Genomic DNA, 23166 nt, shown 5'->3' with positions numbered 1-23166 from the left:
CATTTCGGGTAAAATGTTAAAGAATTTACTTCTTAAAATGTCTCTGCTCTGTTTTTTCAACAAGTACTACTTCAATATACAACATAAGTTTGGACAAATCGGGTTTAAAAGATGTAATATCTTGCCTCAACTTGCAAAACGGAGGCTTAAAAATGACTCACACAATGAAAGGCAAGCAGAACCCTGGAAAAAAAAAGCACTCAGAAAGTGAAGTTTTTACTTTGCCTCCTTCAGTGTGTTTCCAAATGAAAGCGGGTAGGAAGTGGAACTTTCTATCAATTTAGTAAATCCAATATTTAAACACTTGCCAGTGTGTAATGAAAAGCAAGAAGGCGTGCACGCAGCCGCCGCCTCTGCCTCCTTAATATATTCTCATTTCGCCCGGCAACACGCTCCATCGCCCCTACGATATGATTCCCCGAGGAAAGCCACGTCGCCGCCGACGGCTGGGCCGGGCCCCCGAGTGCGGGTTTTCTCTCCGTGACCACCGCCGCCTCATTTTTCAGCATCTTTCTGCCAATTTGGGAAACTAATTGCCGCTCCCCTGACCGGCCACGGGCGCAATAACACGGGGAAACTTCATCTTTTATGCCCACCAATCCCTCGGCGAGCTTTGTTAATGGCACCTAGCGACGTTAAACACGGGGGGGAATGAGCAAACCCGCCAATAGGTTTGGAAAACAAGGCGACCAATCGGAACATTTTAAATCTAAGCACATAGCATTAAGTCGTACGAGATGGGGAGCCAATGAGTCGACATACAGTTTGTCAACAATGTAGATTCCACATAAAAAGACCAATTCATACGCATTCTACATGACTAAAAGTAGCATATCGGTGCCAAAGACAGCCTAAAACTTACCTTTATCGAACTAGGAATTCACAAAAGAGCTGCCATAAACATTCTTACATGTAAAATACAATTAATAAATCATTTATAAAATGACATTTTGGGTATTTTTATGTCAAGACATTTTACTCCTTCTGCCCTTACTTACTGTTCTCATCAGCCCATGGGGGAGGAGCCTAGGAGCTTCATTATAAAAAGGAAATTGGTACTTGGCTCTGATTGGCTGTACAGATAAGCTAGTGCGGTTTGAGCGAGGGACGGGAAAGTGTGCAGATGGGGGAAGCATTCAGTTCTACACTGGCAACTTTAGACTGAAGGTGACTTTGCAAGGACAGCTGATAAGATAATATAAGATAAGGACACTTGGAGTTTAAAGGTAAGACGAGAATATTTTTATAAAATAATTGTGACTTAACTTTTACTTAAAGTAATCATTTACATGTGAAAACTTGGGCAAGAAATCTGAATATATGAAAATACTTTAAAAGAATGTTGTCTTAATATGTATTTAATGTTTTTTTAATATTTGGACACGATCTTTTCATTAGGATGTGAAGTGCACTGGTGGGGGGGGGGGGGGGGGGGGCTTGTAGTGTTGGGCATGAAAGTTTTGGGTTAGCAATTCCAGGGAATAAATAATACTTCAAAATCATGTATTCTGACGAAACTGCAGTTTTTTAACCCCATTTTGAACCTATCTGTAACAAAGGAAATTTTAAGTTGGCCCTAACAAAAGTTTAGACACCCCACACATAAAGTTATTCCAGATGGTTAACTGATGTCAATCTCGCCAAGACGTGGCGTGCAAAATCAATTGCTCTTAACAAATTGGCCGTAACCTTTCAAAGCGGAAGAATGGGAGGGCCCCCTTTTCACGGGTCCTCCCATTTTGAAAGAGCCTTTTCCACGCCACGGGAGGTTTCCTTTGGCCTCGGAGGTGAGCGTTTAACTCCGAGACGACTAGTGTGAAATTAGCGCAGGGCTCCAAGACAAATTTTACATCCGCCCAACACGCTCACACCACTTTAGGGACGTCATCCAATTTCATGGACAATCACACACATCAAAGTGATGTTTGGGGACTCGTAAAGTTGGACTTATTTTCCACGGGAAGTGTGTTAAAATGAAATTTAGATGTGCTGACAGCTTTGTGGGGGCACATATAGATGTGTTAGAATGCTAGCATTACGTGTTGATGATGAAGTATGTCGCCGTTGGATTTAATGGAGCGGCAGGTGGAGTTGAACGCCAGCGCCGTCATTTCCTTCCCGGCAGATGCTGGCGACGCATGGCTTCCCGTTTTTATCTGCCTTTTTTACGGCAAAAAACACAAATATTTTGTGTGCGTGTTTGTGTGTGGGGGGTGGATTTATTCTGATGTCGTTCTCTCTATTTATGTTGTTATTTATTTAAGACCAGCAGTGACAAAGATGAATGCATCTATAATTAAGTGGAGTATTCCCTTGAATTTTGTGGATTATGTAGACTAGACATGGCCTCCATACAATTTCTGTATTTGTTGATATTAACGGTTAGACAAGTTTATGTTAATCTGTAATATATTAATATTTATAAACCTAATATATATAAAAGATCTTTGTACTCACCTAAGACTCACCTTTGCTTAATTGTAATCAAAAAGATGACGATGAGAGACTTGTGCAGTATGATTGGGGTTAATTGAATATGTTGATTAAGAGCTGAGGTTAGTGAGCTTTATTCCAGGTCAGTCCAACCTGAGAACTCTATTTTTGTATTAGTGTAACGGTGTCCGCCATAAGGTCGCCGGGTGCTGGCACTTTGAAACATTTCTGTGAACATCCATCCTTAGATGTGTTATGCCGAGGCTCCCGGCCGTGCAGACCTATCAGAGAGCTCTATTTTGGGATGAAACAGTTGAGTGGCAGTGCCCAGTTTCCCATAATTTCTCTTCGTTGCTGTCGTCTGTCTTCTGTCATTTGTCTTTGACGCAGAGTTTAGTGGTGGTCTCCTGTCAACATGAAATTTAACATTGTTAGGAACATTTTTCATTTGGATACCTAATTCAAAATACTGGAAAATACAGAATATTTATTTCAAGGTTTCTGTTATTACGTATTTCCATTTTTATATGGATGTGGCATGTATTTCATTCATTTTAGCAGGTTTTGGAATGTGATGGGAAGTGTTAAGATCCCTGATGGGCCGCCCCACCCCCCTTTCCTGATTCTCTCATTTTTAAATCGGCGGCATCTGTTGATTCTTAAACAAGTGGCCCTCGAGTTTACACTGGAGCTCTTTGCCTCAAAACACAGCAAAATGGTTGGGACCCAGCGAGGGCAAACTTTCTTTCATTGTGGGCGGCGGAAGGGTCAAATGTCGGCCGTCACACCCCCTGGGGACCTGGGACAAAGACGGTAAGAGCTGGCAGATTGAGAGGGTCTGCAGACAGCGTAGAAAAGAGCCCTCGCTCACAAAAGCATCATGCAGTCCGGCAGTCTATTCTCCTGACAAAAGAGTCGCCGAGTCCAAGTGGTGGTGAAAACTTCTGGGATCCTCCCACTTGGGGCCCTATTAGAACTTTCTAAGCAGATGCGTGGGTCTAAAACCTGCAGGTGGCGAAAGATCTAGGGTTCGAGTTCAGTGATTTATATTTTTGGCTTCGGGTCCTGACTACAAATAAGTTTCAAACCTTTCTAATGTACTAATAAAGCATATTTTAAAAAGTAATTTTCTTTCCAATTCCCACAGTCGACCATCAAAAGACAAGGAGTGAATCGTGGACTCAAAGATGAAACTCGGGACGGCGTCTTGGCTTTTGCTGGCAATCTCGGTGACGAGCCTTATGCCCCAAGGCGTGCTGGGTAACGACTCCGCGCCGAGGGTCCGAAGGGTCAAACGTGGCTGGGTGTGGAACCAGTTTTTCGTCCTGGAAGAGTATACCGGGATGGATCCGCTCTATATCGGGAAGGTGAGTCTAAACACAGTGCTAAATAGTTCAATTCTAATGAGAAGGTTGGCGTCACGATTGGGTATGTTTAGTTTTTGCTGTCCAAAAACTTCTGCTATCTTATCAGCAGTTTTAAAATCTCAATTCCAGGCCTAGGTGATGGTGTCTTAACAAAAAAGCACTTTGACGGGGAGAGAATTGGACAGACGATCAATAGCTGTTAGGACATTTAGGGAGGCTTCATTTTCAAGCTTTCACGGATACAGCTGTATGAAAAAAATCTGATAGAAATATCAAAAATAGTAACATTATTGTGTGACTAATGTACAAAACTTACCAGCAGTTTGAGATGAAAAATTTGGTTTCCCAGGTAACCATCAACTATTAGCTAGTTACTAACTAGCTAAGTATGGTTAGAATAAACAACTTCAATGTATAAACCCTTCTTGATCTATAACTAGGCTGACCTTGAAACTTTTGGTTTTAATGGCATGAAACTTGTCAACCAGGATCAGAAGGTAGATTCTATGCCACAAGAATAGACACTCTTCTAGACAATCAATTCCCGCTGTTACGTCTGTTGATTAATACACAAAAAGGCCGTCAAGGGATCCATTTAGCAGCACATGTTGTTGACGACAAATTCCTCGATAAAGCGCAGCGTGGTTTGCCATTAACTGCACACGCTAAGCACAAAAGGTTTCTGATTGCGGTTCGCCGTCGTCCGTGGCAACAAAAGGGCAGTGATTACGGGATTCGGTGATCGGGAGATGGAGACGCAGTTGAAGGGCCGTCCAATATTCAAGAGGTGAATATTTGCTTTTGTGCTTGACTTCTTTTAATTTCAAGAGATGATATTAGTCTTGAATAAAACCGTATTCTCACAGGCATTGTTTGGAATTTGCACGACAGTAATCCTTCGATGATGGCGGCCTTGTCTGGTCTACATGAACCATATTTGGATTTTTCTTATTGAAATAGAAGAACTGGACTATGGTCAGTTTGTGATGGAATCAGTTTAAGGGTAAAAATGTTCTGGTGCAGCTCCACTCCGACATGGACAAAGGCGACGGCTCCATCAAGTACATCCTGATGGGAGAAGGCGCCGGCACCACCTTCACCATCGACGACAGCACCGGCGACATCCACGCCATCCAGAGACTGGACCGCGAGGTCAAGTCCCAGTACGTGTTGCGAGCACAAGCCCGGAACCGCCTGACAGATCGACCCCTCGAGCCCGAATCCGAGTTTATCGTCAAGATTCAAGACATTAACGACAACGAGCCCAAGTTTCTGGAGGGACCCTACAGGGCGTCGGTGCCAGAGATGTCCAAAATAGGTATGGGGTGTTTTAAGGAGCTGATCGGTTTCCAATGGACTTAATTGGTTTATCTCATCAGGAACGCCGGTGATCCAGCTAACTGCTACGGACGCAGATGATCCAACGTACGGCAACAGTGCCCGTGTGGTCTACAGTATCCTGGAGGGTCAACCTTATTTCTCGGTAGATGCCAAGACAGGTAGGTCCATTTGCGAAAGACTTTCGTGGTTCCAGGACATGAAAGGACTATTGAGATGAACTGATCCTTGTTTTGGGAATTGACCCCAGGTGTAGTAAGGGTATCATTGGCTGACATGGATCGAGAGACCAGGGAAAACTACACGGTGGTCATCCAGGCCAAGGATATGGGCGGGCAGTTAGGAGGCCTGGCAGGAACCACACGGGTCGACATCTCGCTCAGCGACGTCAATGACAACCCGCCTGTTTTTGATCAAAGTAAGACACCACGTGGGCGCCATACGTTTGATGCGATTTCAGGTTGGGGTTTTAAAGGATGCTATTTTTAACAATTTACCAGTTTGTCTTTCCATTCCAGTCCATGGTAGGCAAAAAAATGCTTAAATGAGGTTTTTTTTGCAACATTTACCAGTTGTTTGTCTCCCTCTGGTGGCTATCGAAGGCAAAACACTTTTGTTGTCAACAGGGTTGTATCAGATGAGCATCCTGGAGTCAGCCTCAGTCAACTCCGAGGTGGGGCGAATCTGCGCTCACGACCAGGACGTGGGAGTCAACGCCGCCATGACGTACAACGTCATAGATGGCGACGGAAGAGACGCCTTCGGAATTGTCACTGATTCCACTAACAGATATGCCATCATTACTGTCAAGAAGGTAAACCTTGGCTTCTATTTTTGAGTTTTACCACAGATTTAAGGTTTAAAATGTTGTTAGTTGTTTCAGGTAGTTTCTGCCCCTATTTAAAACCATAACAGTCACTTTATAACATTGTTTATTGCAGCCGCTGGACTTTGAGACAAAACGCAGTTACACACTCAAGGTGGAGGGTGCCAACACAGGGGCATCGACCTTTCGCGATGTAACAATTGTCCACGTAACTGTGGACAACGTGGACGAGCCGCCCGCCTTTGACACACCTGCTTACCTGCTCGATGTAGCCGAAGACGCTGATGTGGGCACACTGGTAGGGATGGTGGCCGCAAGGGATCCGGACTCCGACAACAACACCGTCAGGTGAGAGGCGCATTCATCAGGATAGGTCGCCACCTGCCTGCTTTTTGTTCATGTCCTCGTTTCCTTTAATAGGTACTCTTTGGACCGCTCCAGCGACCCCGACAAGTTCTTCTACGTTGATATTACTTCCGGCGCACTGATGACGTTGCGGCAGTTGGACCGCGAGCAACTGGGGTGGCACAATATCAGTGTGCTGGCCATGGAAATGAGTGTGTTTCTTCATTAAATGCCGTTGATTGTGATGGACGTCAAATCGATATGAACTGGGATGGGTATCAATGAGTCTTCTCATTGTTGACCATAAAGATCGAATCCAATTTGACTCTAAAATGAAATGGAAAAATACACTTGGATTAAATTAAAATAATTTTTATGTACATGTAGGATTTCAGATTAAAATGTCTAACCAGGTTTCAATTATCAAAACTAAACTTTTCTAACTTTGAGGTTTGCTTTGCTTAATTCGTTCAGATAATCCATCTCAACTATCCAGCGTGGCAGTTGCTATCCGTGTGCTGGACGTCAATGACAACGCGCCCTCGCTAGGCGACTTTCTCGAGGCGTACGTGTGCGACGGAGCTAAGGCGGGACAGGTAATGTGCCGAGTCACCTGACAGTTAATCCCACCATGACTAATGGCAGGCTGTTTTTACAGTTAATCCAGGCCGTGACGGCAGTAGACCTGGACCAACCTGCCGACGGACACCGCTTTTCTTACGGCTTGGCGCCCTATGCCGCTAACAACCCCAACTTTACGCTACGGGACAACCGAGGTGAGCGCATATTCATGTACAAGAAATCTGATGGGAAATTAAAGAGTAGAAAATTGCTACAATAATTAAATTAACAATAGCGTTCCCTTGAATTGCGAAGATAATGTAGACTAGATATGGGCGTTTTTGCGTCGTGGCATTAGCAAGTGTACGTATATTAAACGTTACACAGGTATATCAATAGGTAAATACTGAACGGAAATATAATCTATCTACACTCACTAAATGGTTAAATACTTGTAGCACTTACCTGTACTGTACTCACCTTTAAAATGGCTCTTCTTCACTTGATATTAATTCCAAAAAAATTCCATGAGAGATGTGCAAAGCTCCATGAAGTTTAGGTGAACCCGCCAGGCAAACAAACACATTGTATACAACAGCTCTCCTTAAACTAGCCCTTGCTTGCAATAAAACTATGAGGCTAAGCTATCCTAAAAGGTCTTGGCTTTGGGTCTAATCATGTTGCTATCCAGAGGAATCTTCTAACTTGGTTGGTGTCCTTGGAAAAACATGTCCTTGGAAAGAAATGTCCTAGGCATTTTCCCATTGTTCTCTTCTTGGTTAGTGTCCTTGGAAAAATGTCCTTGGAAAGAAATGTCCTTGGGAAAAGATAACCTTGGTTGTCTTCCAATATTTGCTTCTTTTTTCTTGATGTAATGCAACGTAGATTCATTAATAATGCCTTGGAGGCATATTATACGCTGATTCAAGATCCATAGAATGTTGGGAGAGGCTCGGTGTTGTCTTTCTTCCAGATGTAAGTTGAAGAAATGGCAATACGATGTCCTTCTGGGCTGTTTGTGTTATTCGGGGCAATGTCATTCTTCTAAGGTCAAACTCATCTTCTTCCTAAGTAAATCCTGTACCTTAATCTAATCTATCTACACTAACTAAATTGATAAAAACTGGAAACACTCACCTTTATGGCACTCACCTTTGAAATTGCTCTTCTCATCTTGATTTTAATTCTCGAAAAATTCCATGAGAGATGTGTAAAGCTTCATGAAGTCTAAGTAAACCCGCCAGGCAAACAAACACATTGTATACAATAGCTCTTCTTAAACTAGCCCTTGCTTGCAATAAAACTATGAGGCTAAGCTATCCTAAAAGGTCTTGGCTTTGGGTCTAATCTTGCTATCCAGAGGAATCTTCTACCTTGGTTGGTGTCCTTGGAAAAACATGTCCTTGGAAAGAAATGTCCTAGGCGTTTTCCCATTGTTCGCTTCTTGGTTAGTGTCCTTGGGAAAAATGTCCTTGGAAAGAAATGTCCTTGGAAAAAGATATCCTTGGTAGTCTTCCAAAATTTGCTTCTTTTTTTCTTTATGTAATGCAACGTAGATTCATTGATAATGCCTTAGGAGGCATATTGTACGGCGATTCAAGATCCATACAATTGTGAAAGAGGCTCGGCGTAGTCTTTCTTCCAGATGTAATCCGAAGAAAAGGCAAGACTATGTCCTAGGCTGTTTGTATTATTTGGGGCAATCTCATTCTTCTGAGGTGAAGTTCATTTTCTTCTTCTTCTTACTAAGTAAATACTTTCTAATAATTTCATAAATATAATCTATCTACACTAACTGAATGGGTAAAAACGTGAAGCACTTACCTTTATGGCACTCACCTTTAAAATTGCTCTTCTCATCTTGATTTTAATTCTCAAAAAATTCCATGAGAGATGTGCAAAGCTCCATGAAGTCTAAGTAAACCCGCCAGACAAACACATTGTATACCATATCTCTCCTTAAACCAGCCCTTGCTTGCAATAAAACTATGAGGGTAAGCTATCCTAAAAGGTCTTGGCTTTGGGTCTAATCATCTTGCTATCCAGAGGAATCTTCTACCTTGGTTGGTGTCCTTGGAAAAACATGTCCTTGGAAAGAAATGTCCTATGCGTTTTCCCTTTGTTCGCTTCTTGGTTAGTGTCCTTGGAAAAATGTCCTTGGAAAGAAATGTCCTTGGAAAAAGATATCCTTGGTTGTCTTCCAATATTTGCTTCTTTTTTCTTTATGTAATGCAACGTAGATTCATTAATGGTGCCTTAGGAGGCATATTATACGCTGATTCAAGATCCATAGAATGTTGGGAGAGGCTCGGTGTTGTCTTTCTTCCAGATGTAAGCCGAAGAAATGGCAAGACGATGTCCTTCTGGGCTGCTTGTATTATTCGGAGCAATGTCCTTCTTCTAAGTTGAAAGTAATCTTCTTCTTCTTACTAAATTAATCCTGTACCCTAATCTAATATATCTACTCTAACTAAATAGGTAAAAATTGGAAACACTCACCTTTATGGCACTCACCTTTAAAATTGCTCTTCTCATCTTGATTTTAATTCTCAAAAAATTCCATGAGAGATGTGTAAAGCTTCATGAAGTTTAGGTGAACCCGCCAGGCAAACAAACACATTGTATACAATAGCTCTCCTTAAACTAGCCCTTGCTTGCAATAAAACTATGAGGCTAAGCTATCCTAAAAGGTCTTGGCTTTGGGTCTAATCAGGTTGCTATCCAGAGGAATCTTCTACCTAGGGTTGGTGTCCTTGGACAAACATGTCCTTGGAAAAACATGTCCTTGGAAAGAAATGTCCTAGGCGTTTTCCCATTGTTCGCTTCTTGGTTTGTGTCCTTGGAAAAATGTCCTTGGAAAGAAATGTCCTTGGAAAAAGATATCCTTGGCGGTCTTCCAATATTTGCTTCTTTTTTCTTTATGTAATGCAACGTAGATTCATTAATAATGCCTTAGGAGGCATATTATACGCTGATTCAAGATCCATAGAATGTTGGGAGAGGCTCGGTGTTGTCTTTCTTCCAGATGTAAGTTGAAGAAATGGCAATACGATGTCCTTCTGGGCTGTTTGTGTTATTCGGGGGAATGTCCTTCTTCTAAATTGAAATTAATCTTCTTCTTCTTACTAAGTAAATACTGTACCTTAATCTAATCTATCTACACTAACTAAATTGATAAAAACTGGAAACACTCACCTTTATGGCACTCACCTTTGAAATTGCTCTTCTCATCTTGATTTTAATTCTCAAAAAACTCCATGAGAGATGTGCAAAGCTCCATGAAGTTTAGGTGAACCCGCCAGGCAAACAAACACATTGTATACAATAGCTCTCTTTAAACTGGCCCTTGCTTGCAATAAAACTATGAGGCTAAGCTATCCTAAAAGGTCTTGGCTTCTGGTCTAATCATGTTGCTATCCAGAGGAATATTCTACCCACAGTCCGAGATCCAGACAACGGACATTCTCCAATTTAACGAAGACTTTATTTTGTTCCTGATGGTTATCACTCGCTTGGTTGGTGTCCTTGAAAAAACATGTCCTTGGAAAGAGATGTCCTTGAAAAGGATATCCTTGGCGTTTCCCATTGTTTGCTTCTTGGTTGGTGTTCTTGGTAAGAAATGTCCTCGGAAAGAAATGTCCTTGGCGTTTTCCCATTGTTTGCTTCTTGGTTGGTGTCTTTGGAAAGAGATGTCCATGGAAAGAAATGTCCACAGAAAATATATCCTTAGCGGTCTTCCAATGTTTGCTTCTTTTTTCTTTAGAGTCCGAGATCCAGACTCATAGAGCATTCTCTAACTTAACGATGACTTGTTACCACTTGCTTTCTTAGGGTCCGTTGAGAAAGATGTCCTTGGAAAGAGATATCCTTGGAAAAGATATTCTTGGCATTTTCCCATTTTTCGCTTCTTGGTTGGTGTCCTTGGAAAAGATGTCCTTAGAAAGAGATGTCCTAGGCGTTTTCCCAATGTTTGCTTCTTTCTGCTTTATATAATACAACGTAGATTCATTAAAGGTGCCTTAGGATTTTCATTTTCAACGCCGATTCAAGATCCATAGAATGCTGAAAGAGGCTCGTTGTAGTCTTTCTTGCAGATGTAATCCGAAGAAAAGGCAAGACGATGTCCTCCTAAGGCTGTTTGTATTATTCGGAGCAATGTCCTTCTTCTAAATTGAAATTAATTTTCTTCTTCTTACTAAATTAATCCTCTACCCTAATCTAATCTATCTACACTAACTAAATAGGTAAAAACTTGAAGCACTCACCTTTATGGCACTCACCTTTAAAATTGCTCTTCTCCACTTGATCTTCATTCTCAAAAAATTCCATGAGACATCTCTAAAGCTCCATGAGGTTTACGTGAACCCGCTAGCCAAACACATTGTATACAATATCTCTCTTTAAACCAGGCCTTGTTTGCAATAAAACTACGAGGCTAAGATATCCTAAAAGATCTTGGCTTTGGGTCTAATCTTGCTATCCAGAGGAATCTTCTATCTTGGTTGGTGTCCTTGGAAAAACATGTCCTTGGAAAGAAATGTCCTAGGCGTTTTCCCATTTTTCGCTTCTTGGTTAGTGTCCTTGGAAAAATGTCCTTGGAAAGAAATGTCCTTGGAAAAAGATATCCTTGGTTGTCTTCCAATGTTTGCTTCTTTTTTCTTGATGTAATACAACGTAGATTCATTAATAATGCCTTAGGAGGCATATTAAACGCTGATTCAAGATCCATAGAATGTTGGGAGAGGCTCGGCGTTGTCTTTCTTCCAGATGTAAGCCGAAGAAATGGCAAGACGATGTCCTTCTGGGCTGTTTGTATTATTCGGGGCAATTTCATTCTTCTAAGGTCAAACTCATCTTCTTCTTACTAAGTAAAAACTGTACCTTAATCTAATCTATCTACACTAACTAAATAGGTAAAAACTTGAAGCACTCACCTTTATAGCACTCACCTTTGAACTTGCTCTTCTCATCTTGATTTTAATACCCAAAAAATTCCATGAGAGATGTGCAAAGCTCCATGAAGTTTAGGTGAACCCGCCAGCCAAACACATTGTATACAGATACTCTCCTTAAACTAGCCCTTGCTTCCAATAAATCTACCAGGCTAAGCTATCCTAAAAGGTCTTGGCTTTGGGTCTAATCTTGCTATCCAGGGGAATCTTCGACCTACAGTCCCAGATCCAGACCAATTGGGCATTCTTCAACTTAACGATGACTTTATTTTCTTCCTAATGGTTAACACTCGCTTGGTTGGTGTCCTTGAAAAAACATGTCCTTGGAAAGAGATGTCCTTGGAAAGGATATCCTTGGCGTTTCCCATTGTTCGCTTCTTGGTTGGTCTCCTTGGTAAGAAATGTCCTTGGAAAGAAATGTCCTTAGAAAGAAATGTCCTTGGTGTATTCCCATTGTTCGCTTCTTGGTTGGTGTCCTTGGTAAGAAATGTCCTTGGAAAGAAATGTCCTTGGCGTTTTCCCATTGTTTGCTTCTTGGTTGGTGTCTTAGGAAAGAGATGTCCATGGAAAGAAATGTCCACAGAAAATATATCCTTGGCGGTCTTCCAATGTTTGCTTCTTTTTTCTTTATGTAATGCAACATATATTCATTCATACGCTGATTCAAGATCCATAGAATGCTGAAAGTGGCTTGGCGTAGTCTTTGATCCAGATGTAATCCGAAGAAAAGGCAAAACGATGTCCTCCTTGGCTGTTTGTATTATTCAGGGCAATGTAATTTCTTCTAAATTGAAATTAATCTTCTTCGACTTCTTACTAAGTAAATACTTTCCAGAAATATAATCTATCTACACTAACTAAATGGGTAAAAACTTGAAGCACTCACCTTTATGGCACTCACCTTTGAAATTGCTCTTCTCATCTTGATTTTAATTTTCAAAAAATTCCATGACAGATGTGCAAAGCTCCATGAAGTTTAGGTGAACCCGCCAGGCAAACAAACACATTGTATACAATAGCTCTCCTTAAACTAGCCCTTGCTTGCAATAAAACTATGAGGCTAAGCTATCCTAAAAGGTCTTGGCTTTGGGTCTAATCATGTTGCTATCCAGAGGAATCTTCTAACTTGGTTGGTGTCCTTGGAAAAACATGTCCTTGGAAAGAAATGTCCTAGGCATTTTCCCATTGTTCTCTTCTTGGTTAGTGTCCTTGGAAAAATGTCCTTGGAAAGAAATGTCCTTGGAAAAAGATAACCTTGGTTGTCTTCCAATATTTGCTTCTTTTTTCTTGATGTAATGCAACGTAGATTCATTAATAATGCCTTGGAGGCATATTATACGCTGATTCAAGATCCATAGAATGTTGGGAGAGGCTCGGTGTTGTCTTTCTTCCAGATGTAAGCCGAAGAAATGGCAATACGATGTCCTTCTGGGCTGTTTGTGTTATTCGGGGCAATGTGATTCTTCTAAGGTCAAACTTATCTTCTTCTTACTAAGTACAAACTGTACCTTAATCTAATCTATCTACACTAACTAAATAGGTAAAAACTTGAAGCACTCACCTTTATGGCACTCACCTTTAAAATTGCTCTTCTCATCTTGATTTTAATTCTCAAAAAATTCCATGAGAGATGTGTAAAGCTTCATGAAGTCTAAGTAAACCCGCCAGGCAAACAAACACATTGTATACAATAGCTCTCCTTAAACTAGCCCTTGCTTGCAATAAAACTATGAGGCTAAGCTATCCTAAAAGGTCTTGGCTTTGGGTCTAATCATGTTGCTATCCAGAGGAATCTTCTACCTACAGTCCCAGATCCAGACCCATAGGGCATTCTTCAGCTTAACGATAACTTTATTTTCTTCCTACTGGTTACCACTCGCTTGGTTGGTGTCCTTGGAAAGAAATGTCCTTGGAAAGAAATGTCCTTGGAGATATCCTTGGCGTTTTCCCAGTGTTTGCTTCTTGGGTGGTGTCCTTGGAGAAAGATGTCCTTGGAAAGACATGTCCATGGCGTTTTCCCAATGTTTTCTTCTTTCTTCTTTATGTAATGCAACGTAGATTCATGAAAGGTGCCTTAGGATTTTCATTTTCAACGCCGATTCAAGATCCATAGAATGCTGAAAGAGGCTCGTTGTAGTCTTTCTTGCAGATGTAATCCGAAGAAAAGGCAAGACGATGTCCTCCTAAGGCTGTTTGTATTATTCGGAGCAATGTCCTTCTTCTAAGTTGAAATTAGTCTTCTTCTTCTTACTAAATTAATCCTCTACCCTAATCTAATCTATCTACACTAACTAAATAGGTAAAAACTTGAAGCACTCACCTTAATGGCACTCACCTTTAAAATTGCTCTTCTCCACTTGATCTTCATTCTCAAAAAATTCCATGAAACATCTCTAAAGCTCCATGAGGTTTACGTGAACCCGCTAGCCAAACACATTGTATACCATATCTCTCTTTAAACCAGCCCCTGCTTGCAATAAAACTACGAGGCTAAGATATCCTAAAAGGTCTTGGCTTTGGGTCTAATCTTGCTATCCAGAGGAATCTTCGACCTACAGTCCCAGATCCAGGCCCATAGGGCATTCTTCAACTTAACGATGACTTTATTTTCTTCCTAATGGTTATCACTCGCTTGGTTGGTGTCCTTGAAAAAACATGTCCATGGAAAGAGATGTCCTTGGAAAGGATATCCTTGGCGTTTCCCATTGTTCGCTTCTTGGTTGGTCTCCTTGGTAAGAAATGTCCTTGGAAAGAAATGTCCTTGGCGTTTCCCATTGTTCGCTTCTTGGTTGGTGTCCTTGGAAAGAAATGTCCTTGGAAAGAAATGTCCTTGGCGTTTCCCATTGTTCGCTTCTTGGTTGGTGTCCTTGGTAAGAAATGTCCTTGGAAAGAAATGTCCTTGGCGTTTCCCATTGTTCGCTTCTTGGTTGGTCTCCTTGGTAAGAAATGTCCTTGGAAAGAAATGTCCTTGGAAAGAAATGTCCTTGGAAAGAAATGTCCTTGGCGTTTCCCATTGTTCCCTTCTTGGTTGGTGTCCTTGGTAAGAAATGTCCTTGGAAAGAAATGTCCTTGGCGTTTTCCCATTGTTTGCTTCTTGGTTGGTGTCTTTGGAAAGAGATGTCCATGGAAAGAAATGTCCACAGAAAATATATCCTTAGCGGTCTTCCAATGTTTACTTCTTTTTTCTTTAGAGTCCGAGATCCAGACTCATAGAGCATTCTCTAACTTAATGATGACTTGTTACCACTTGCTTTCTTAGGGTCCTTTGAGAAAGATGTCCATGGAAAGAGATATCCTTGGAAAAGATATTCTTGGCATTTTCCCATTTTTCGCTTCTTGGTTGGTGTCCTTGGAAAAGATGTCCTTAGAAAGAGATGTCCTAGGCGTTTTCCCAATGTTTGCTTCTTTCTTCTTTATATAATACAACGTAGATTCATTAAAGGTGCCTTAGGATTTTCATTTTCAACGCCGATTCAAGATCCATAGAATGCTGAAAGAGGCTCGTTGTAGTCTTTCTTGCAGATGTAATCCGAAGAAAAGGCAAGACGATGTCCTCCTAAGGCTGTTTGTATTATTCGGAGCAATGTCCTTCTTCTAAATTGAAATTAATTTTCTTCTTCTTACTAAATTAATCCTCTACCCTAATCTAATCTATCTACACTAACTAAATAGGTAAAAACTTGAAGCACTCACCTTTATGGCACTCACCTTTAAAATTGCTCTTCTCCACTTGATCTTCATTCTCAAAAAATTCCATGAGACATCTCTAAAGCTCCATGAGGTTTACGTGAACCCGCTAGCCAAACACATTGTATACAATATCTCTCTTTAAACCAGGCCTTGCTTGCAATAAAACTACGAGGCTAAGATATCCTAAAAGATCTTGGCTTTGGGTCTAATCTTGCTATCCAGAGGAATCTTCTACCTTGGTTGGTGTCCTTGGAAAAACATGTCCTTGGAAAGAAATGTCCTAGGCGTTTTCCCATTTTTCGCTTCTTGGTTAGTGTCCTTGGAAAAATGTCCTTGGAAAGAAATGTCCTTGGAAAAAGATATCCTTGGTTGTCTTCCAATATTTGCTTCTTTTTTCTTGATGTAATACAACGTAGATTCATTAATAATGCCTTAGGAGGCATATTAAACGCTGATTCAAGATCCATAGAATGTTGGGAGAGGCTCGGCGTTGTCTTTCTTCCAGATGTAAGCCGAAGAAATGGCAAGACGATGTCCTTCTGGGCTGTTTGTATTATTCGGGGCAATTTCATTCTTCTAAGGTCAAACTCATCTTCTTCTTACTAAGTAAAAACTGTACCTTAATCTAATCTATCTACACTAACTAAATAGGTAAAAACTTGAAGCACTCACCTTTATGGCACTCACCTTTGAACTTGCTCTTCTCATCTTGATTTTAATACTCAAAAAATTCCATGAGATATGTGAAAAGCTCCATGAAGTTTAGGTGAACCCGCCAGCCAAACACATTGTATACAATAACTCTCCTTAAACTAGCCCTTGCTTCCAATAAATCTACCAGGCTAAGCTATCCTAAAAGGTCTTGGCTTTGCGTCTAATCTTGCTATCCAGGGGAATCTTCGACCTACAGTCCCAGATCCAGACCAATTGGGCATTCTTCAACTTAACGATGACTTTATTTTCTTCCTAATGGTTAACACTCGCTTGGTTGGTGTCCTTGAAAAAACATGTCCTTGGAAAGAGATGTCCTTGGAAGGATATCCTTGGCGTTTCCCATTGTTCGCTTCTTGGTTGGTCTCCTTGGTAAGAAATGTCCTTGGAAAGAAATGTCCTTGGCGTTTCCCATTGTTCGCTTCTTGGTTGATGTCCTTGGAAAGAAATGTCCTTGGAAAGAAATGTCCTTGGCGTTTCCCATTGTTTGCTTCTTGGTTGGTGTCCTTGGTAAGAAATGTCCTTGGAAAGAAATGTCCTTGGCGTTTTCCCATTGTTTTCTTCTTGGTTGGTGTCCTCGGAAAGAGATGTCCATGGAAAGAAATGTCCACGGAAAAGATATCCTTGGCGGTCTTCCAATGTTTGCTTCTTTTTTCTTTATGTAATGCAACGTAGATTCATTCATACGCTGATTCAAGATCCATAGAATGTTGAAAGTGGCTTGGCGTAGTCTTTGATCCAGATGTAATCCGAAGAAAAGGCAAGACAATGTCCTTCTAAGTTGAAATTAATCTTCTTCGACTTCTTACTAAGTAAATACTTTCCAGAAACATAATCTATCTACACTAACCAAATGGGTAAAAACTTGAAGCACTCACCTTCACTGCACTTACCTTTCAAGTAGCTCTTCTCCACTTGATTTTTATTCTCAACAAATTCCATGAGACATCCCTAAAGCTCCATGAAGTTTAGGTGAAGCCGCCAGGCAAACAAACATTGTATACAATAGCTCTCCTTAAACTAGCCCTTGCTTGAAATAAAACTATGAGGCTAAGCTATCCTAAAAGGTCTTGGCTTTGCGTCTAATCATCTTGCTATCCAGAGGAATCTTCTATCTTGGTTGGTGTCCTTGGAAAAACATGTCCTTGGAAAGAAATGTCCTAGGCGTTTTCCCATTGTTCGCTTCTTGGTTAGTGTCCTCTGAAAAAATGTCCTTGGAAAGAAATGTCCTTGGATAAAGATATCCTTGGTAGTCTTCCAATATTTGCTTCTTTTTTCTTTATGTAATGCAACGTAGATTCATTAATAATGCCTTAGGAGGCATATTATACGCTGATTCAAGATCCATAGAATGTTGGGAGAGGCTCGGTGTTGTCTTTCTTCCAGATGTAAGCCGAAGAAATGGCAAGACGATGTCCTTCTGGGCTCTTTGTATTATTCGGGGCAATGTCCTTCTTCTAAATTGAAATTAATCTTCTTCTTCTTACTAAGTAAATACTGTACCTTAATCTAATCTATCTACACTAACTAAATAGGTAAAAACTTGAAGCACTCACCTTTATGGCACTCACCTTTGAAATTGCTCTTCTCATCTTGATTTTAATTCTCAAAAAATTCCATGAGAGATGTGCAAAGTTCCATGAAGTTTAGGTGAACCCGCCAGGCAAACACATTGTATACAATAGCTCTCCTTAAACTAGCCCTCACTTGCAATATATCTACCAGGCTAAGCTATCCTAAAAGGTCTTGGCTTTGGGTCTAATCATGTTGCTATCCAGAGGAATCTTCTATCTTGGTTGGTGTCCTTGGAAAAACATGTCCTTGGAAAGAAATGTCCTAGGCGTTTTCCCATTGTTTGCTTCTTGGTTAGTGTCCTTGGAAAAATGTCCTTGGAAAGAAATGTCCTTGGAAAAAGATAACTTTGGTTGTCTTCCAATATTTGCTTCTTTTTTCTTGATGTAATGCAACGTAGATTCATTGATAATGCCTTAGGAGGCATATTATACGCTGATTCAAGATCCATAGAATGTTGGGAGAGGCTCGGCGTTGTCTTTCTTCCAGATGTAAGCCAAAGAAATGGCAAGACGATGTCCTTCTGGGCTGTTTGTATTATTCGGGGCAATGTCATTCTTCTAAGGTGAAATTAATCTTCTTTTTCTTCTTACTAAATTAATCCTCTACCCTAATCTAATCTATCTACACTAACTAAATAGGTAAAAACTTGAAGCACTCACCTTTATGGCACTCACCTTTAAAATTGCTCTTCTCCACTTGATCTTCATTCTCAAAAAATTCCATGAGACATCTCTAAAGCTCCATGAGGTTTACGTGAACCCGCTAGTCAAACACATTGTATACAATATCTCTCTTTAAACCAGCCCTTGCTTGCAATAAAACTACGAGGCTAAGATATCCTAAAAGATCTTGGCTTTGGGTCTAATCTTGCTATCCAGAGGAATCTTCTACCTTGGTTGGTGTCCTTGGAAAAACATGTCCTTGGAAAGAAATGTCCTAGGCGTTTTCCCATTGTTCGCTTCTTGGTTCGTGTCCTTGGGAAAATGTCCTTGGAAAGAAATGTCCTTGGCAAAAGATATCCTTGGTGGTCTTCCAATATTTGCTTCTTTATTCTTGATGTAATGCAACGTAGATTTATTAATAATGCCTTAGGAGGCATATTATACGCTGATTCAAGATCCATAGAATGTTGGGAGAGGCTCGGTGTTGTCTTTCTTGCAGATGTAATCCGAAGAAATGGCAAGACGATGTCCTTCTGGGCTGTTTGTATTATTCAGGGCAATGTCATTCTTCTAAGGTCAAACTCATCTTCTTCTTACTAAGTAAAAACTGTACCTTAATCTAATCTATCTACACTAACTAAATAGGTAAAAACTTGAAGCACTCACCTTTATAGCACTCACCTTTGAACTTGCTCTTCTCATCTTGATTTTAATACCCAAAAAATTCCATGAGAGATGTGCAAAGCTCCATGAAGTTTAGGTGAACCCGCCAGCCAAACACATTGTATACAGATACTCTCCTTAAACTAGCCCTTGCTTCCAATAAATCTACCAGGCTAAGCTATCCTAAAAGGTCTTGGCTTTGGGTCTAATCTTGCTATCCAGGGGAATCTTCGACCTACAGTCCCAGATCCAGACCAATTGGGCATTCTTCAACTTAACGATGACTTTATTTTCTTCCTAATGGTTAACACTCGCTTGGTTGGTGTCCTTGAAAAAACATGTCCTTGGAAAGAGATGTCCTTGGAAAGGATATCCTTGGCGTTTCCCATTGTTCGCTTCTTGGTTGGTCTCCTTGGTAAGAAATGTCCTTGGAAAGAAATGTCCTTAGAAAGAAATGTCCTTGGTGTATTCCCATTGTTCGCTTCTTGGTTGGTGTCCTTGGTAAGAAATGTCCTTGGAAAGAAATGTCCTTGGCGTTTTCCCATTGTTTGCTTCTTGGTTGGTGTCTTAGGAAAGAGATGTCCATGGAAAGAAATGTCCACAGAAAATATATCCTTGGCGGTCTTCCAATGTTTGCTTCTTTTTTCTTTATGTAATGCAACATATATTCATTCATACGCTGATTCAAGATCCATAGAATGCTGAAAGTGGCTTGGCGTAGTCTTTGATCCAGATGTAATCCGAAGAAAAGGCAAAACGATGTCCTCCTTGGCTGTTTGTATTATTCAGGGCAATGTAATTTCTTCTAAATTGAAAGTAATCTTCTTCTTCTTCTTACTAAGTAAATACTGTACGGATATATAATCTATCTACACTAACTAAATTGGTAAAAACTTGAAGCACTCACCTTTATGGCACTCACCTTTAAAATTGCTCTTCTCCACTTGATCTTCATTCTCAAAAAATTCCATGACAGATGTGCAAAGTTCCATGAAGTTTAGGTGAACCCGCCAACCAAACACATTGTATACCATATCTCTCCTTAAACTAGCCCTTGCTTGCAATAAATCTACCAGGCTAAGCTATCCTAAAAGGTCTTGGCTTTGGGTCTAATCATCTTGCTATCCAGAGGAATCTTCTACCTTGGTTGGTGTCCTTGGAAAAACATGTCCTTGGAAAGAAATGTCCAAGAAGTTTTCCCATTGTTCGCTTCTTGGTTAGTGTCCTTGGAAAAATGTCCTTGGAAAGAAATGTCCTTGGAAAAAGATATCCTTGGTGGTCTTCCAATATTTGCTTCTTTTTTCTTCATGTAATGCAACATAGATTTATTAATAATGCCTTAGGAGGCATATTATACGCTGATTCAAGATCCATAGAATGTTGGGAGAGGCTTGGCGTTGTCTTTCTTCCAGATGTAAGCCGAAGAAATGGCAAGACGATGTCCTTCTGGGCTGTTTGTATTTTTTGGGGCAATCTCATTCTTCTTCTTACTAAATTAATTCTGTACCCTAATCTAATCTATCTACTCTCACTAAATGGGTAAATACTTGAAGCACTCACCTGTACAGTACTAACCTTTAAAACAGGTCTTCTCTGCCAAAAAAAGTTATGAAATCTTTGCAGTTTGATGAAGTTGATTATCAAAATCAAGACACATCCTCTTCCTCTTCTTTGTTCTTTGAGATTATTGTCCCGCCGCTTGCAAGTTTCCCTGCGAATGTCATCATTTTTAAGAACAATTTTTACTTACTTGGAGAATAGAAGTGGAAAATACCATGTGCACCGAAGTGGTGACAAAAAACAGATTTCCAAATGATGTTTAATTTGACCTATCTTCTGTTCATCAGACAACACGGCGTGGGTGCTGACGCGTCGCAGTGGCTGGTCCCAGCGCCAACAGAGCGTCTTTTACCTCGCCATCACAGTGACGGATGGCGAGGCACCCCCGCGTACCAGCACTTCTACACTGAGCATACGCGTATGTGCTTGCGACCGCTACGGGAGCGTGGTGACCTGCGATGCTGAAGCGTACAGCCTGCCCGCCGGCCTAGGCCGGGCGGCGCTTATCGCCATTTTGGGTGCTGTACTTGTCCTACTGGGTGCGTTGCGATTCTTAGAGAATGTCAGTATCTCTGTCAAAGTAAGCTAACAAACTCTCTTTCTTTTTCCATTTCGTCAGTGATGGTCCTGCTAATGCTATCCCTGCGCACGCACCGCAAGAAACCCTACCTCGGCGACCAGGAGGAGAATGTCCACGAGAATATTGTCCGCTATGACGACGAAGGCGGTGGCGAGGAGGACACGGAGGCCTTCGACATTGCCGCCATGTGGAACCCGCGGGAGGTTCTCCCCCATCCGGGCGAGACGAGACAGGACATGCTCCCAGAGATTCGGAGTTTGTCCCGTTACGTCCCAATGCCCAATACGGGAGGGAGCGGCGTTCACGGTTACGTGTTATCCAAGCTGCTGGAAGCCGACGCCGACCCGCGGGCACCGCCCTACGACTCCCTGCAGACATACGCCTACGAGGGCGAGGGATCGGTAGCCGAGTCGCTGAGCTCTCTGCAGTCGGGTGCATCGGGTGGGGACCATGAATACGACTACCTCAACGAGTGGGGACCGCGCTTCAAGAAGCTAGCTGAGATGTACGGCGTGCTGGATGTTAAGCACCCTGCCGTGTGGTAGCTGCACCGCATTTGAGAAAAATCCGGAAGTAACGTTATAGCGCTAAATTGTCTGAATCCGTTGATGGACTGTGGCAACCGACTTAGGATTCCAGAGTGTACTTAGAAAAATGGGCGCTAACTTATCGGGAGAGTAATTAATTCAATGCGCTAATGTATTTGAGGACGTCAAAAAGTAGCGCTTGGATGGAGATTTTTGGAAAAAAACGCAAAAGGACCAAGATGGACAATTACCATGGCCATCAACAAGTACCGCCTTGACGGATATTCCGCAAAATTGTGAAAGAACTACAACAATTTACAATTAGTTATACTGGTTTCAGATTTTGGGCATCTGTAAGCTACAAACTAATTGGTGTTTGGATACATAATGAGCATAAAGATTAAGATTCTTACCTCATTTGCTGCCATTGACATTGCTGGACATCAAATCCACTTGGAATGTGGAAAAAAAACCTTCTCGACCTAAATCAAACCTGGAAAACACATTGCACAACGTCAGCACATTACTTTTCACCAGTAATGTAATCAATCCTGATAGTAGGTTCAATATCAGTGCAAAACTGTACACAAGTCAAGCCAACTTTAAAAGCCCACATGAACAAGAGCACCCAAAAAGCTAATGTACGTCTATTTATGTCTGATTTAATTTATTTGCGCTCATTTAAATGGGAAGTTCCGACAAGCCTTTCATTTGGTTGGGTCGGCAGAGTCCGACGGACAGAAGCTGTCATCTGCATTAAGTGCCAGTTGTATAAAAAATATGAAAATATGAAAAAATAACAGGTTGTGATATCTTACAAAAGAGCACCAAGAGGAAGCAACAAATCTTTACGATGGTACTTTCTCATCTTTTTACTTGAACTTGTGCGGGCATTCATGCTACGCTAAACTAGTGTGTGAATGTCAGTACTTTTTTGTATTCTTGCTAATAAAATACTAGAAACCTAGTATGGTGTCCTATTTACGTTTTGGAATTTAACTCTTCTTTCAGTGAGGTTGATGATAGACGATACAAATGTGTGGCTATTTAATACTAACCTTGAATTGTGAGGTTGAAGTAAAATAACCTGGTGATTGAAAATCTAATATTTCATCATGAGAAACTAAAACTGTGATTTTTAATGACGCACTTATGACGAAGCTCGACGAGAAAACAGGATTATTTCCCCCCAGTATAATTTACTGCTGTTTAGCTGAACAAAAACAACTCGACTCATTGGAAACATGTCATTTGTTACTTGTTTAAGTAGTTTTAATGAACATATTCGGAATAAAACAAAAGAATACTTTCGGCGACGCCGTGAAATCCTTTGATCTCTAATGCACTTGTTAACTACGGGCGAATAACCATCAAAA

At 41.1% G+C, this 23166-nt stretch overlaps 1 protein-coding gene and 1 long non-coding RNA gene across 3 annotated transcripts; one reads left to right on the top strand and one right to left on the bottom strand.

Annotated features, from left to right (window-relative positions):
- Positions 1-91: 91 nt before the first annotated feature.
- On the bottom strand, positions 92-6669 carry LOC144209349 (uncharacterized). Of its 2 annotated transcripts, none has more exons than XR_013329097.1 (3): positions 6224-6669; positions 2469-2840; positions 92-183 (listed from the first exon to the last, which is right to left on the bottom strand). It is a non-coding gene; the product is annotated as an uncharacterized LOC144209349 (long non-coding RNA). The 2 variants fall into 2 exon arrangements; XR_013329096.1 differs by having other exon boundaries at positions 119-183; positions 2458-2840.
- Positions 1076-22757, top strand: LOC144209347 (cadherin-20-like). Its single transcript, XM_077735600.1, has 12 exons — positions 1076-1226; positions 3581-3800; positions 4824-5118; positions 5180-5299; positions 5389-5556; positions 5765-5952; positions 6080-6312; positions 6385-6521; positions 6784-6905; positions 6968-7085; positions 20971-21222; positions 21303-22757. The coding sequence occupies exons 2-12, from the start codon at positions 3621-3623 to the stop codon at positions 21806-21808; spliced, it is 2319 nt and encodes a 772-aa protein (XP_077591726.1). The 5' UTR covers positions 1076-1226; positions 3581-3620; the 3' UTR covers positions 21809-22757.
- The last annotated feature ends 409 nt before the right edge of the window (positions 22758-23166 follow it).

This window comes from Stigmatopora nigra, chromosome 16, assembly GCF_051989575.1.
Source record: "Stigmatopora nigra isolate UIUO_SnigA chromosome 16, RoL_Snig_1.1, whole genome shotgun sequence".
NCBI classification, from domain to species: Eukaryota; Metazoa; Chordata; class Actinopteri; order Syngnathiformes; family Syngnathidae; genus Stigmatopora; species Stigmatopora nigra.
Note: the sequence above shows the minus strand (reverse complement) of the source record. Positions and strands in the feature narration are given on the sequence as shown.

Excerpts from the sequence above, each read along its gene's own strand:
- LOC144209347 (XM_077735600.1), top strand. The coding sequence starts at position 3,621 with ATGAAACTCGGGACGGCGTCTTGGCTTTTGCTGGCAATCTCGGTGACG. Across the intron at positions 5,953-6,079 it reads CCATCATTACTGTCAAGAAG|CCGCTGGACTTTGAGACAAA; the intron begins GTAAACCTTGGC and ends TGTTTATTGCAG. Across the intron at positions 6,313-6,384 it reads TCCGACAACAACACCGTCAG|GTACTCTTTGGACCGCTCCA; the intron begins GTGAGAGGCGCA and ends TTCCTTTAATAG.